The sequence below is a fragment of the Parasteatoda tepidariorum genome, chromosome 5, assembly GCF_982258835.1.
Source record: "Parasteatoda tepidariorum strain Cologne lab strain chromosome 5, Ptep-v5.0, whole genome shotgun sequence".
Classification (NCBI taxonomy): domain Eukaryota; kingdom Metazoa; phylum Arthropoda; class Arachnida; order Araneae; family Theridiidae; genus Parasteatoda; species Parasteatoda tepidariorum.
Window position 1 is genome coordinate 80393769 of NC_141759.1, and position 16415 is coordinate 80410183.

The 16415-nt window shown below is 27.7% G+C and overlaps 1 protein-coding gene across 6 annotated transcripts in view; it reads left to right on the plus strand.

Annotated features, from left to right (window-relative positions):
• Positions 1-12458, plus strand: part of gry (trafficking protein particle complex subunit 11 gry) — a 52802-nt gene extending 40344 nt beyond the window's left edge. For all 6 annotated transcript variants that reach the window (XM_043052586.3, XM_043052587.3, XM_043052589.3 and 3 more), the window contains exons 24-31: positions 733-792; positions 2977-3102; positions 4076-4183; positions 5619-5670; positions 5892-5997; positions 7796-8021; positions 9680-9859; positions 12201-12458. In XM_043052586.3, coding sequence (XP_042908520.2) covers positions 733-792; positions 2977-3102; positions 4076-4183; positions 5619-5670; positions 5892-5997; positions 7796-8021; positions 9680-9859; positions 12201-12266 — 924 coding nt within the window. In that variant the 3' untranslated portion in view covers positions 12267-12458. The remainder of the gene's footprint in view (positions 1-732; positions 793-2976; positions 3103-4075; positions 4184-5618; positions 5671-5891; positions 5998-7795; positions 8022-9679; positions 9860-12200) is intronic.
• Positions 12459-16415: the final 3957 nt, after the last annotated feature.

A 16415-nucleotide genomic window follows, 5' to 3' on the forward strand; every position in this document is an offset into this window, starting at 1 on the left:
GTGCCTTAGATTTTCTTATGTATTCAAATTTAAAAATATAAGATTGGTAGGTTTTTATGTTAATTTTTAAAATATTTGAAATTGGAAAATGTATTTATGTGTGAAAGTTATAACCTTATTTTTCTTGATGAAGTTTGACAAAGTCAAAATTTATTTCAAAGGAGCTAGAAAAAAATATCTTATGCAAAATATACATTTTTGCAAGTTCTTTCTATTTAATTTTTTAAAAAAACTGTCGAGTTATCTTTTACACAAAGTTTTTAAATTTTGGACTCATTGGATACTCCTTGGATTTCTTATTCTGATCTCTGTATGAACCCTGTGAGAAGGAGAAAGTAATTTAATAGATTTATTGTCAACTATCATTGCTTATTTATTCTTTATTCTCATCTTTTATGACTTTAATTTGTATGATAATATACATTTTGTGTTTTTTTATGATTTTTATCTTTTAACTATGTACTTGTTATCTCTAAAGCTCCCTACTTTAAACTTTTTATTGATACTCAATAATTATTTAATAACTTATTACCATCCTTATCACAAATTGATGATCAAATTTGTTTTGAAGACACTATATTCCAATGTGTTAGAATTTAGTTAATTTTTGGAGGTTGTAATTTTGTTCCTTTGTAGGAGATTGTTCCTGCAAAATCAAAGAATCAGATACTTAAATGAAAATTATTCATGGCAGTTTTTTTTTCTTCTAATTTTTTTAAATTTATTTTTCAGGTTCAGAAGTGCATTTATATGAAAGTCTTAGACATATCTGTGCGAAGATTAGTGTTTGACGTAATTAGATTATTTTATTCATTATTGTTAGGCTGATTCAAACACATAATTTATGCTTTAACAAATGAAATAGCCTTACTAAAATAAATAAAATAAATGCCATATTTCATTAATTTATTTTTGTTTATGGTTTTTTTAATCATTTTTATTACTTTGTTAGTTAGCTGTGTGATAAGTAGTTATACTTAATTTTAATTTTGTGTGCCTGTTCAGTTTATTAGTATCAAAAGTTCAATAAAATTGTGATTCCCTAATTATGTTTATTTTGTATTCAAAATTTTATTTAATTGTTTAATTTTTATCTTTTTTTAATTCCTATTTTGCACAATAAATTTTAATTGCCATTTTTTGCATGCAGCGTACTGATTCATTTTCTATATCAGATGATACCATGATATAGTTAATTATTGTTAGAAAAGTTTTACATTCATGTTTTTATCTTAGTTGTATAAAAAATCTCCATTAAAAATAATTTTGTGAAAAAATTACTTGTCCTAAGTTTTCTAAACTATTATTATTATTATTTATTAATGAAACTATTGAAATTCTTTACAGTCAAAATCCTACTTGAATGACAGAATCAGTGTCAAATTGTTTACCTATTACCTTACAAGACATTTATTATACTTTTATTTTTTTTACTAGACTGAAAAACCTGTCTTCATATTTAGATTATTTATTCATAACCAGTTTTTTTTATTGTTCAGTTTTTATTATTTATTCGTTACACTTTCTTAAAAAATTCAGCTAATTGAAATATTTCTATTTATGTTTGGATTATTTCAATTTATTCATGTATGAATCACTTATGTTTTGTTCTTTAAAACTAGACTATAACCAATCCTTGAAATACTATGAAAATAAACCTTAAATACCATTAAACTACTTAATATTGGAAACAAAACTGTTATAAAGAAACAGGATATTTAAAATGTTAAAAAAAAAGGGAAAAAAATATTTTACTTTGTCATACCCTTTTTATTTATTTAACTTTTTATGTGCTTTTTATTTACTTTTTAGATTAAATCTCCTTTTTTTTTATTTCCACTGTTTTTAAATCATACCATTATAATTAAATAAAAAATGAAACTTCACTGAAAATCCTTTTTCTATAAAATTTTAGTTTACAGTGGGTGATCGGTTAACGAACATAATCCGTTCCAAGACTATGTTCGCTATCCGAATTGTTCGTTAACCGATCATCGATTCACCATAGACTTCTATGTGAAATCGATTAATTCGTTCTGGAGACCCTGAAAATTAAATTTTAAAAAATGTATAATTTCTTAGTAAGTTTTTTAAAAAATAATACATACATATAGTCTTGCATATTAATCAATCCTTTTCATTTTTTGCTTATGCCCCATAAGAAGATTGAAGCCCATAATTGAAGAGCATGTCCAATGTCGATTGCTTTTCTCTCTTTTTCTGGATTGATTTTAGTCATAATAATAATTATTGAATGACCTTTAAATTCATTGTTAATTCAAGTTTCATTTAGTAATTATCAATACTAAGCATGCTTTAAACATTTCTCCTTTCAGTGATCTTATTTTGTGTGCAAAATGATAACAAATGTTTAATATTAATTTTTTTTTCAGACAGAAGTGTTCGTTAGAATTCGTTTTGTTCATTATCCGAATATGTGTTCGTTGTCCGAACACAAAAAATCTTTCCTGAAAGTGTTCGTTATCCGAACACAAAAATATTTCATGAAAGTGTTCGTTAACCGATCACCCACTGTAGTTATATTTATTCCAAACTTATTTAATATTTTTTGAAAATATTGTTTTTTTAAAGGTAGTTTTGACAAGATGCTGTGCAAAAGAGCTTACTAGTAATTTATAAGCTTAAAAGTTAATTTGTATAATAAGCATAATTGTAGACTTTCAAGTAAAAAAAAAATTTCATTGTAGAAAAAAAAAACATTAGATGAAGTCAGAAGTTAAAAAAGTTTAAAAGAGTTGAGAATTTAAAAAGATTGGAAGAGCTACGAATTTAGAAAGGCTACAAAGTTACTAACTTTTTTTCATGCTTCTAAAAATTTTATATACATTTAAAACCTAGCAACAGGAAAAGAAAGGAAGAAAAAAAACATTTGAATAATATGATTTATTTATTGTGACATTTTCTATCATTTTTCTGTTTTTCAAGAGCATCTAAGTAGTTTTGTTTCTTTTTTAGGTCACTTACAACATTAAGATTGAAATTGATGATCAACTGCTATGTTGCAGTTGCCGCAAAACTCAAGATTTAGAAGTTTTCACAGTTGAACCATTTGAGTTTGTAGTTAGGATATTGAATAGAAAAGTAATTCATGCTTTTAAAAGAATTATTTTTATTTAAATTTTGATTTTATTCCTAAACTTAGATTTTTTAAATTTACTGTTGAGCTATTTCAGTTTGAAATTGCAATATTGAATACAAAAGTAATTATTTTATTTAATTTTTCTGTAGACTTAAAATTTGATTGTACTTATAATCATTTCGGTAAAACAACTATGAGTATGAAAGATGAATAATAGATAGCAGTTAATAAAAGACGAACTGAACTTAGTATTTAATTCTTAATCAGTTCAACCTATTTTGTTAGTTTTTACAAGGATCGAAACTGATAGAATTTTTTGTCTTATGCCGAATACAAATTTTTGCTCTTAATTCTCTTCTGTAAAAGTTATCAAGAAATGTATGGTATTTTTTGCAATGCATTTGTTTGATTTTTCTTCTTCTTGCTAAACTGTAGGTGACTATATTTTATTTTTAAGAAGTTACTAACATTTAAAATTTCTTACAAGCCATGGTAGCCCAGTGGTTAGAGAATCAGACTCTGACTCAGAGGGGCCAGGGTTCGACCTTCGACTCTGCTGAAACCCTCCGAATACATGCCATGTATGTTCTCGTAAAATTTGTGAAATCAAAAGTCTTGTGGTCGGTTGCTAATCGGTACTGTGAATGCTGGGATCCGGAAAAAAATTTTTCTTCCCCTTCAGATCTACGTCTAAATTGAGAAATAGCCGCATGAATTAGAAGTGCTGCCATCTATTTGTAGGGTTCTGAGCAGAGATGTACTTTCACTCTTATAGTGCTCTCTTGTCAAAGGAAAGGCACACATTCTTAACTTAATTTGCAAGGCTTGGTAGGACCAAGTGTCATTAAAAACAACAATAATACAATTTCTTATTTAAAAATTCTTGCAAATATATTTGAAGAAGAATCTGAAATGTGCTCGTACTGAGTATAATGTTTTATTAAAGTGTGAATTAAATGGTTATTTTATTTTTAGTTTGAAGAAATGCAATCAATTCGCTCAGAAGAACCATTTATCCTTAAGGTTGATGTGCATTCCTATTCTCCTTTACCTCTTCATATTGAAGATTCAAAAGTTGAATTGGTGAGAATTGCTTTCTCCAAACTATATGTAAAGTTTGTACTAATATTGTAGAAGATCGTTATAATGCAAACCTTGCAAAATGAGACTTTGCATTAGATTAAATTATGTTTCAAAATGATTATTTCACATTTAACTTATCTTAACTTAACTTAACTTATCTTAACTTAACATTTAACTTATATTAATATCTATCTCGAACTGATCAATATTAATGCTTTAAACTAATTTTTAAATGCAAATACTTTAAAACACAAAACATGAGCTCAGGTATTTATTAATTTCGGAATTAAATTAAATAAACCTCAGATATAAAATCTAAAAATTTATGAATTTTGTTTTGCGTTTGTAATTTTGAAGTTAATTTGGTTCATAGAATGATAATGTACTGTAATTAAATGTGATATCATTCAAATGTATTGTTTTTTACTTCTTGTATTTTTTATTAGTACATGCTTCGATTGTCGCATATATTTTAATTATGTATATTTTAATTATAATCTATTGGTCCTCACAGATTTTGATTCGTTGTATTGTGTATTTTATTTTATTTTATTGTAATTGAAATTTTAAACTAAACCTTTACTTAAATGTTTTTATTGCATACAAATATTGAATTAAAAAAGTATATTTTTTCTTTCTAACTCCAGAAATTTGTTTAAGCAATTACCAAAAATTAAAAAAACTAAAGATTCTGATTTATATCTTAAGCTTGTAAAAATTTTATCCTTCTTCCAATAATATCTATATACATAATAAAAATAACATGAAGTTAATATATTTTTTGCATGAATTTTGTAATTAATTTCATATAATAATAATGTTTTATAATCTTATGAAATTTTTGACAGAATTCCAAAAGAAAAATTGCAAGATATTTTGCTTTAAGGGAATTTTAAGTGGAATAAAAGTCTTTCATAATATGTTGTTATTAATTAAATAATTTTTTTAAAAATATTTTGGAACTAAGTATCACAAATTCAGTTTGTTTTATATAAGTACTGAATAAAAAATATGTATTTCTTTAGCCTGATCACCTAAGCTTTATTAATCAAAATGTAAACAAGTTTTGAATTCTTTTTAATATTTTAGAATTATGTATCGTACGATCACTTTCTTTTATATAAGCACTGAACTTTCCTTTTTATTTACGCATAATATCTATAGTTATTTACTGATTATTTTACTAAAAATATTTTTTTATTGCAATTACATAGCCCTTGCTGATAAGAATATAATGAAAAAATTTTAATTTATTTTTATAACAAGTTTTTTATTTAAACAATTTTTAAATTCTTTTAATTTTTTTTGACTTAAATCTTAATTTTATTAAAGTACTAATCTAAAAATATTTCTTTTCTTTTCCATTTACTCAATCCTTCATATTATTTCGCACTGATTATGCATTCAATTAACTAAAAATATGCGTTTTTTTTAGCCCCATCACCTAAGCTTTGCTGATAAGAATGTCAAGTCTATGGTGAAAAATTGTAAGTATAAATTCTAAAATTACTTTAAATGCATTTCAAAATTAAAATTAAAAAGTTAATAAGTATTGCTTGTTTTGTTCAGAAAAATTGTAATCACCAGACTGATGTTAATTTGATATCTAACTGTTAATAAATAATATTATTTTTTTATTTATTTCAATAATAGTTTATAATTGTTTTGTATTACTTTATATGTAAATCTGTTTTTGTTATTTTTTTAGTGGATTTAAATAACAATGAGGCAGGGACGGATTGTTTCATTTTGGTTGCAGCTCTTGATACACCAACCAAAGTCAATTTTGGAATGTATTCCGTGAAATGGCAAAGGTAAATTTAAATTCAGAAGTAATAACAATCAGTCAACTCATTCTCTATTTTTCATATAATTTTCATTGATTTTTCAAAAAATAAAATTAATCTGTAATGTAGCATTTATTCTGCATGCATTGCTGAAATTTAATTTTAGGGATTTTCCAAAGCAATTTGTCTGTTACACAGTGGATTCATATTATGTGTGTTGTTTATTAGTGCTAATTATACAGGGCAGTGGGGTCTAACACAATGTTGGGGAGTTAAAAAGATCTGTTAAACTGACCTTTAGCTTGTTGATTTTTTCTATATGTTTAAAAGTTGAAAAGAAGTTTTTGATCTTATGTTATTTAAAGTCTTTTATCTTAAGTTACACTAATATTTATAACTGTGTAAAGTACAGTTGAAAATCTTTATAACGTAAATCTTGAATTAGAAGGCTTTACATTTTATAGATATATTATTTCACATATCTTTAAACTTACTTAATAAATGCAGTAAAAATGTTAGTCAGAAACAAATCAATCATTAAATGTTTTTAACTAATTTTTAGATATAAATACTTAAAAACACAAAAATATGCCCTTAAGAAAAAAAAATTAAATTTTCTAAAGCTTTAGAACTAGTAAAAATTATTGATTTTGGTTTACTTATCCTTTGAAATTGTAGCCCCTTAATAAATAATTAAACAAGCAACGTAAAAAGTTAATTGTTCTTACTTAGTTACAGAAATTTCTAAGCTGCAATTTTCATTGTTTAAATCCATAAAAAATAGTTTATATAATCGCATTACAGTACAGAACCCGTTATCCGGAAATCAGAAAACCGGAACGAAATTCGATAAATTTTCCCACCATTTTTTTAAAAAAAAAACTTTTTCCCTCATAAGATTTTAGGATTTTTCTTTCTTTTTTGAAAGATGTTTACTTTACCATCATTTTGGAAATAATCATTAGTGTATTACTTCATCGTTTTTTCTTCTTTTTAAGATTATTTCCAAAATTTTTTTTAAGTTGCGTTTAACGATAAAAAAAAAAACGGCTTTTTGTAGCGATTCAGAAAACCGGAAAAATCAGTTATCCGGAATAGCGATGGTCGCAATCGTTCCGGATAATCGGTTCCCTACTGTATATACATTTTCTACTCCTTTTCATACATAATAATTATAAAGTTATAATTGTTTCAAAAATATAAATGACACAACAAAGATAAATAACAAACAAGTAGCATAATAAAAATAGCCAGTCTTCAATAAATTAAAATTTACATTTCCAAAAACAGATTTTAATAAAAGGGATTAGGTAATAGGAATTACAGATTTTTAAAATATTCACACCTTTGGGATTTTTTAGGGACAAGGTGATAGGACGCCACCCTCGATTATAAGTATCACAAAATACTGAAAAGATAATATAAATGTAACTAGAAATTGTGGAAATTTTAATCAACTATAAGTTGTAGTGAGACTTAATGGCCCAGTGGTCAAGGTACTGAACTGTAATTGTGTAGAACTGGGGTTCGATCACCTATGGCAGCTTGAAGTCCACCCAGCTTTAAATTGATGGGTACCAACATGCCTGGAAAGTAAAGGTGGTCAACTAATTTTAACTCATTACTTATTGGTGTTGCAAAAGCAGCATTTGCACATACTTTAACATTAATGTGCAACATTCTTCAAATGTCTCATAAATTGCATATAACAACAATTTGATGCAGCTTAATTATTTTTGTTTTAAATAATATTCAATATATTTTAAAATCCTATAAAATCTATATATTTTTTAATAATGAGGAACATATTTAATTGTTTTGGCAGGAAATCGCCTAATGGTACATCACCCACTGTGGTAACTGAAATCTTGCTTCCATCAGTTGATGTCACAAAACCACCAATATACTTGGAAATGAAAATGCCGGCATCTGGCTTGGCACGCAAACCTTTGCCTGTTACATATTTTGTCCACAACCGTACAACTGCTGTCCAAGACATGGAACTGTTACTTGAGAGTAGTGATGCATTTATGTTTGCAGGAAACAAACAAGTAAACAATAATTTATATCACAATTAGAGTAAAAATCTCATAATGATAATGCTATCTTAGAAATTGGTAAATAATGGTTTTTTACTTTTTGTACATATATATGTTTATTCTATACTGCACACTTTGTTTTGCACTGATGGAAGAGGATGAATTTGGTGTGAACTCTTATGAAGCTATGAACCCATCTTACCTTGTTTGTTTTTTTTTGTTATATTTTATAACCGTTGTTGAGCAGATGACCCAATTATTTGGGTCTACTACTTCTAATGTTCAACTCCATAACCTTGTGGTTTTGAACCTAATCCGGAAGACAAGGGAACTCCTGGATCAAGTATTGGACAAAATTTGCTTTCATGGAGGACTTTTTGATGGAACTACCCGCATTTACTTTACATAGACAGTAAAACCACGAGAACCTCCCATGGTTAACCTGATGGCAAGGAGACGCTAACCCATAATCCGTCTGCCACTGAGGATATTTAAGTCAGCACTGTGGTCTGTGCAAGCCAGGTGAGGAATTCATATTGACCAGCCGTCTAAGATTCTAATCTAGTTCATCTCATTGGAAGGTGAACGCTCTATACCCTGAGCGACCATGGCTCATCTTACCTTGTTTGTACTTTGCAAGAGTCTAGTTTATGTAGAGCATTTTCCCCTGGTATAGAAAGGACGCAATGGTGTTTGTCAAGAATAAACAAAAAAAACACATACATTACCTGGACATCGCAGATCAAGTGCATCTTGCAATGTTTCATTTTTATTCCAAAGTTGATGCTATTTCATGGAAGATAATACAACTGTATATCATGCCAGAGACATTTAAAATTGCTTTAATGAGCATCAATCTAACTTCTAACATCTTCCCTGGCTACCCCAAAGCCAGATCTTAACTCAATAGAAAATGTTCAAGACATGTTGGTTGAACTGGCACATCTGACAGCAAGCTCTTAATTTCCTCTTCCATATAATTTTACAAAATCTTAAAGTCCGTGTAGCAAGTGTGTAATATTCTCTGACATAATTGCACTCCAGAAGCTGTTAGAATCTATACTCTCATAAATAAGGGCATTTATCTTTGCCAAAAAAAGCTCCTATAAAATATTAATCTAAGATTTCTAATATATTGGCCAGTGTGTGAAATCAGTTTGTCAATACCCACGCATGAAATATCTAAATTGAAATAGTTCATAAGTAAAAGACGTATTCTTTTTATCATTCTTATGACTGCCCACTGACTTGATAAAAAAATTCATGAAAATTGCTCAAATTAGTCTTTAAATTTAAATCTTTTTGCTTTTTAACTTTTCATTCGGGCTCTGCTTTATACCTCAGTTTGTTTCAGCTCTGTTGCCCATGCCAAAAATACTTAAATAAAAATAGTTTGCGGCTAATTTAAAAAGCATATTGTTTTCTTTTCATGCTTATTACTCTCACTGACTTAGTAAAAAAAATTCCACAAAAAATATTTTTTTCGTCAAGTTATGAAAAAAGGAAAGGGAATTTTAATCATTTTATTTATATCTTGTTTTATATGAATTAAATTTCCCAAACAAATTTTTATACCTATTTCTTGAAAATTTTAACATACGATATGTTTGTAACATAATTTAAAGCAGAAGCTTTATTCATATCATTCTAAAAACAGTTTTATTTTTCAGATGCACTTTCGAATTCTTCCTCGGGATGTTTACCAATTAAACTACATACTATACCCTCTATTACCTGGTTTTGTCCTTCTACCTCACTTGCGGCTAACGCTAAGCCCTGGAAGAGGAGGTAGTGAGATGTCTCTGGATTCTTTAATTAAAGATATGACACCCTCCCATATATTTATAATGGTAAGACAGTAGCTATTTCTTAATTTTTTTTTCTTATCCAGGGTAAGTAAAAATTAATGCTGGATTTCATAGGTATACTGGGCGAGCGGTTCCCAAAAGGTATTTTACGGAACCTAAGGATTTTGTGGAAAAGTTAAAAAAGCTCCAAGAGTTAAGATTTTTTTTTAAACAAAACTTTCTTTCTTTTTTTTTACATTTTGGAGCCTGTAATCACATTTCATTATTTACTTAATATTTAATCAATCAATTTTTCTTTTGTATGCAGGGTAAGTCAAATGAATGCTCGATTTCATGAGTGTACTGGGCCAGCGGTTCCCAAAAGGTATTTTACGGAACCTAAGGATTTTGTGGAAAAGTTAAAAAGGTTCCAAGAGTGTCAAAACTGTTTTGTTTGTTTGTTTTTTTTTAAGAATTTTTTTCTTCTTTTTTTACATTTCTAAGCTTGTAATCACATTTCATTATTTACTTAATATTTCATCATTTACTTAATATTTAATCAATTTTTCTTATGCAGGATAAGTCAAAAATGAATGCTCGATTTCATGGGTGTATTGGGCCAGTGGTTCCTAAAAGGTATTCTACCGAACCTAAGGGTTTTGTGGAAAAGTTAAAAGGGCTCCAAGAGTGTCGATACTGTTTTTTTTTTTTTTTTTTTTTACATTTAAAAGCCTGTAATCACATTTCATTATTTACTTAATATTTCATCATTTACTTAATATTTAATCAATTTTTCTTTCTTATGCTGGGTAAGTCAAAATATATGCTCAATTTCATGGGTGTATTGGGCCAGCGGTTTCCAAAAGGTATTCTACGGAACCTAAGGGCTCTGTGGAAAAGTTAAAGAAGCTCCAAAAGTCAAGACTTTTTTTTTAAACATTTTGAAACCTGTAATCACATTTCATTATTTACTTAATATTTCAATTGCTTTTACGACATCATTTAAAGTGCCTATAAAAAAGAAACGGAAATTTTTTTCTTCAGTAAATGTGACTTTTCTAATGATAATGTATTAAATAAATTTTGCAAAAGACAAGTTTTTAAAAATTTGCAATAGTATTTCTCATGTCTATGATGCAAATATTTGATTAACAAGTTTCCAAACTGTAACAAGGTTTTGTAAGAATGAAATGAAATGCAATGCACTTTGATGTTATTGATTTTAGTGAATGTTGATAGTATGTTGTCACGAAGGGAATATGTGATCAACGTGCCATAGGAATTTTAAAAATAGCTGAAAAACTTTTATTTTGTTAGGAAAATAACTCAAACTGTGTTTACTTACACATTACTAAAATAAGGAGCTAGTTTCTTGTTTTTCTACCAGAAATAAATCAAAATGTTATCACTTAAACCTTTTCCCTATAATAATGCCCACTTAAACAACAGAAAAATGTATTTTCCTAAAAACAATTGTCGTACTTCTAAAAGACTAGTAATTTTTAGCATATAGAGATAAATTTTTTTTATCTTTAATATTAACATTTTGATCGTGACTCCGAAATTTATCATAATGACATACTTCTTGTAAGTATTTAGCGTAAAGCATTCAATCGACAACTTATTTAGAGCCAGGTGAGGTTCAGGCTCCTAAACTATCGCACTCCAAAGGATTATGTCATGATCATTATCGGCAACAATGAACATTGAATATCATAATTAATATCATGAGTTCAGTCATTGAATATCGTGAATTTAGTGAATAATTGCTTAATATGGTAATGTCACTCTCAGAATTGTCTACTGTAACTATTAAATTCTGTAACATCATGAGTAGTATTGATATAAATAATTATAGAATACGATATTATCATTAATAGTGATTAGCATTGAATTCGTTAATATTGTCACTAAATATAATCATTAAATGTGATATTTTTTTAATTTTCATTTGGGTACCATTGTATTGAAGAGCAATAAAAAAATGTTCGTTAACACTAGAAAGACTGAAACTTAGTATGTACCTATATTGCCCAAAAGCAGTCAAAATGGCTAGATTGTGTAAGGAAATTTGTTTAAAATTAATTTTTAATATTTTTTACATTATTTATAGTTATATAAATAACTATTAGAAAATATATTAACAATAAAAATAATTATATGTTATGCAAAAAGTCACAAAATTCTAAGAAATTGTGTCATTATATACATCATTGTTTTTCTAATTGAAATTAAAAAGCAGTCAAAATTACTTCCTTGGGCAATCTAGTATCAAATTAGGAATCTATTGATAAAGTAATAAAATTCTGATATTGCCCAGCACTAGGAGCTACTGTAATATAATATAAAATACTCTAAATGTTAATGCAAAACATATTCTGATTTGTAAATATCTTTTTTTTAGCCTCAAGGTATAGTAAGAAGTACTGAAGATGCGTCTGAGAGACAAGACAGTGTGTTTTGTAAATGAAATTTTAGTAATTTATTCCAATGTGTGTTAAAAGAAAAGCAGTCAAAAATTTTAATGAAAATATGTAAATTATTTTACTATTTTTTGTGCACTTTAAAACTTTCTTTGTACATATATAAAATTATTTTGTATGAAATGTTTGTGTTTGATTCTCAAGTCGTTAATAAAAGAAAATTATTATTTCCTTTTAAATCATATTTTTGCTTATAAATCGATACGTTTTTACAGCAAAGGAAGTCTTACCAATTAAAAAAAAAAAGCTTTTTTTTCCCCATAATAATAGCGAAAATTTATAGAAAACAAAGAAATTTTTTCCATGGATTAAAAAGCTATTGATAGTAAAATATAAAATAAATAATATTCCGAAATATGTTGTCATAGTATCGTGGAAGAGTGATGTCACGTCAAAAATGCCGTTTTAGCTTGCGTCACATTAGCAAATGCATCATATTGCATCATAACAAGGAGGATTTTAGCCGAAGATGCAAAACGTTGCAAAAAAAATCTTATATTGTAGATCTCTATCGTGGAAGAGTGATGTCACATCAAGACTAGCGTTTTAGCTGGCGACACTTTAACAAATAGATCATCTTGCATGGCCAATGAAAATCATAACCAGGTGGGTTTTAGCTGAAGATGCAGAACGTTGCAAAAATAAAATAATAAATATTCTTATAATGTGGAAGAGTGATGTCACGTCAAGACTGGCGTTTTGACTGGCGACACATAAGCAAATGGATCATATTGCTTGGTCAATAGAAATGTCATAACAAGGAGGATTTTAGCTGAAGATGCAGAACGTTTCAAAAAAAAATATTCTTATAATGTGGAAGAGTGATGTCACGTCAAGATTGGCGTTTTAGCTGGCGACACATAAGCAAATGGATCATATTGCATGGTCAATGGAAATCTCATAACAAGGAGGATTTTAGCTGAAGATGCAGAACGTTGCAAAAAAAAAAAAAAATATTCTTATAATGTGGAAAAGTGATGTCACGTCAAGACTGGCGTTTTAGCTGGCGACACATAAGCAAATGGATCATATTGCATGGTCAACGGAAGAGTCATAGCAAGGAGGATTTTAGCTGAAGATTCAAAACGTTGCAAAAAAAAATATTCTTATAATGTGGAAGAGTGATGTCACGTCAAGACTGGCGTTTTAGCTGGCGACACAGAAGCAAATGGATCATATTGCATGCTCAATGGAAATGTCATAACAAGAAGGATTTTAGCTGAAGATGCAGAACGTTTCAAAAAAAAAAAAAAAATATTCTTATAATGTGGAAGAGAGATGTCACGTCAAGACTGGCGTTTTAGCTGGCGACACATAAGCAAATGGATCATATTGCATGGTCAATGGAAATGTCATAACAAGGAGGATTTTAGCTGAAGATGCAGAACGTTGCAAAAAAAAAAAAATATTCTTATAATGTGGAAGAGTGATGTCACGTCAAGACTGGCGTTTTAGCTGGCGACACTTTAACAAATGGATCATCTTGCATGGTCAATAGAAATGTCATAACAAGGAGGATTTTAGCTGAAGATTCAAAACGATGCAAAAAAAATCTTATAATTATCTAGATGTAAAATGATTTTCACATTAAGGCTAGCTTTAATCAAGGTTTTGTTTCATATGTTAGCGAGGCTAACATATCTTATTAATAAAAAGTGGTTGTATATCTTCATTAGCTTTTAAGAAATTAACTAAGTATTAATCTTATTATTAATTATAGATGGTGGGCACATTTACTTTTTTTTTCTTCGTATTCGTGAAGTAAATCGTACGAAATGTTGTAACTTTTAGCTCAGCTCGGAATAAGCTATTAATTGTTTACCTGCCAGACTCTTTAGAACATAGCTCAAATCTCAATGCCATACCATGTTGCAGCATTAACTGAGTCGTCGGATTTTTGAGACATATAATAGGGGAATGTGTGAAGTGTTAGTAAAATTGGTGGGAGAGGGGATGTCAAGCATGAAGTAGTAAAGTTATGAGTGGGAAATCAATCAGTTGAACTGATGATGAAATCAATAGAAAATTGAACATAAATTGGATTAGAATGCAATAATGTTTACAGGGGTCAGAATAATATTGGGTACAGCACTATCCTTCCCTAACGGTTCCAGCCAGAATCTAACCCCATAATTAAGCATTCCACACACCTGCCTTTGATTAACTCCCCCTTATCAGTTCAAGATAGACTGCAAGATAGAAATATTTTATGTGTGTGCACCAGAATAGCGAGATAAAGTCAAATATACATATATATATAGATGGAATGATATTTCATGGGTAATGTTGTCTTTAATGAGTTGCTGTTACAAGAATGTTTCTTATTAATGATTTGCTGTTACAACTAAGAACGTCTGAAGGAAAAAAAATACCAGTTAAAATATCTGAACATTAGAAAAATTTCTTAATGGTTTTTTTTATATATATATATATATATATATATATATATATAACTTAGAACTGCAATGTATAAATTATCTTGAAAATTAGAAATTTTCTAATATGATTAGTTTTTAATCTTGTTCAAATATTTCTTAATATAAAAAGTAAACAATCTCACTTTTTTAACGCAACTTTATTTATCTTTCCTGAAATTTAAAATTACATCAATATTATTTTATAATGAAATATTCTACAACGATTATGTTTATTAATTAATTGTAACTTATATATTTTTTCTATGTAATTCTGTACACTGATAATGTTTTTAAAACATGATACTTTACTTTCAAATCCAAACAAAGTCAAATTCTGAAAAATCGAGTAGTTTAGAAAATTAAGTAAATTTAAAAGTCTAGTAAATTAATTCCATTCCCAAAGATTTGATTTAACTTGTATTTTTGAGAAGATTAATTATTAACTATGTTTTATCTTAAAAATCGATTTTAAAGAAAGATGATTTTGTTTTTAAACTACTCGTTTAAACACATTTTGTTAAGATTTAATTTTAATGGTTAAAAATTTATAAATATAACTTTCTATAATTTTTTTTTTTATTTCCAGTGACTGGCCAATTTAAAAGAACAAAAAGGATAAAATAACAGGAAAAACAAGGCAAAAAGAGATAAATAGAATAGAATGCATAGTGACATACTTAGCCCATGCGGGCCCTAGCCTCCCAGTAGCGTCCACACACAGTAGTGGAGATGAGCGCAGGACAGACGGAAATATGGGGCAAAGTCCATGTCCTCCCCAAGGACATGGTTAACTGTTAAAACTAGAAATAATTTTAATTTTTTTTTTTTTTTTGAGTCGTGTATATTTTAAAAAATTTCAATAAAAAAAATTAACTTAATATCTAGCAGCATTAAATCTCAGACTCTTACAGTGTTTTATTATTATTATTATTTTTTTTGTAACTTTTGACATGAAGTTAAGTGCGAGCATGCAAAATGAAGATTCCCGGGGGGAAAAAAAAAGAAGAAAAATAATAAATAGGAATTATTCAACGCAAAAGAAATGGTGAAAAAGTGCATAAAGTGGTCATAATTCTCGAACAAATTTAAATGAGAATGAAGAAAAAAACTTTTATAAGTTATAAATGAGAATGGTCCTATCAGCCACTCTGTAATTTCAGCTACGCGAACTGCTAAGTGAATCACGTAGTATTTTTAATACGAGTTTAACAATTAAAAATTCTCGAACTAATTAACAAAAGTTAAGTTTTTTTTTTATTTCATCGTATTCCTTACATTTTTCTATATCCCTTCGAAATTTCTCGTTACGAAGTCAATTTGTTTTTGCCCAACAAAACAAAATGCAAATTTTAAAAAAAAATTTGAAAGTTGCCGAAATAAACAATTTAAATTTTGTTTTCGCCCAACAAAACAAAATGCAAATTTTAAAAAAAAAATTAAAAGTTGCCGAAATAAACAATTTAAATTACAATAACTTTAAAACAAATTGGAACTTCGCGAAATAAAAAAAATATTGAGTTCATAAATAGACTAATATTTTTTAGTAAAAAAGTATAGGGATATCATGATTATTAAAAACTTCAAAATGTGGTATAATATTTTTCATTTCAAAACTATTTAATTTATATCAAGAAGTCTTGGTACACAATTAGTTAAAATAGAGCGCTGAACAATTCCTAATAGCTTAATCAATATATAGAAATTTTTATACTAATGTTG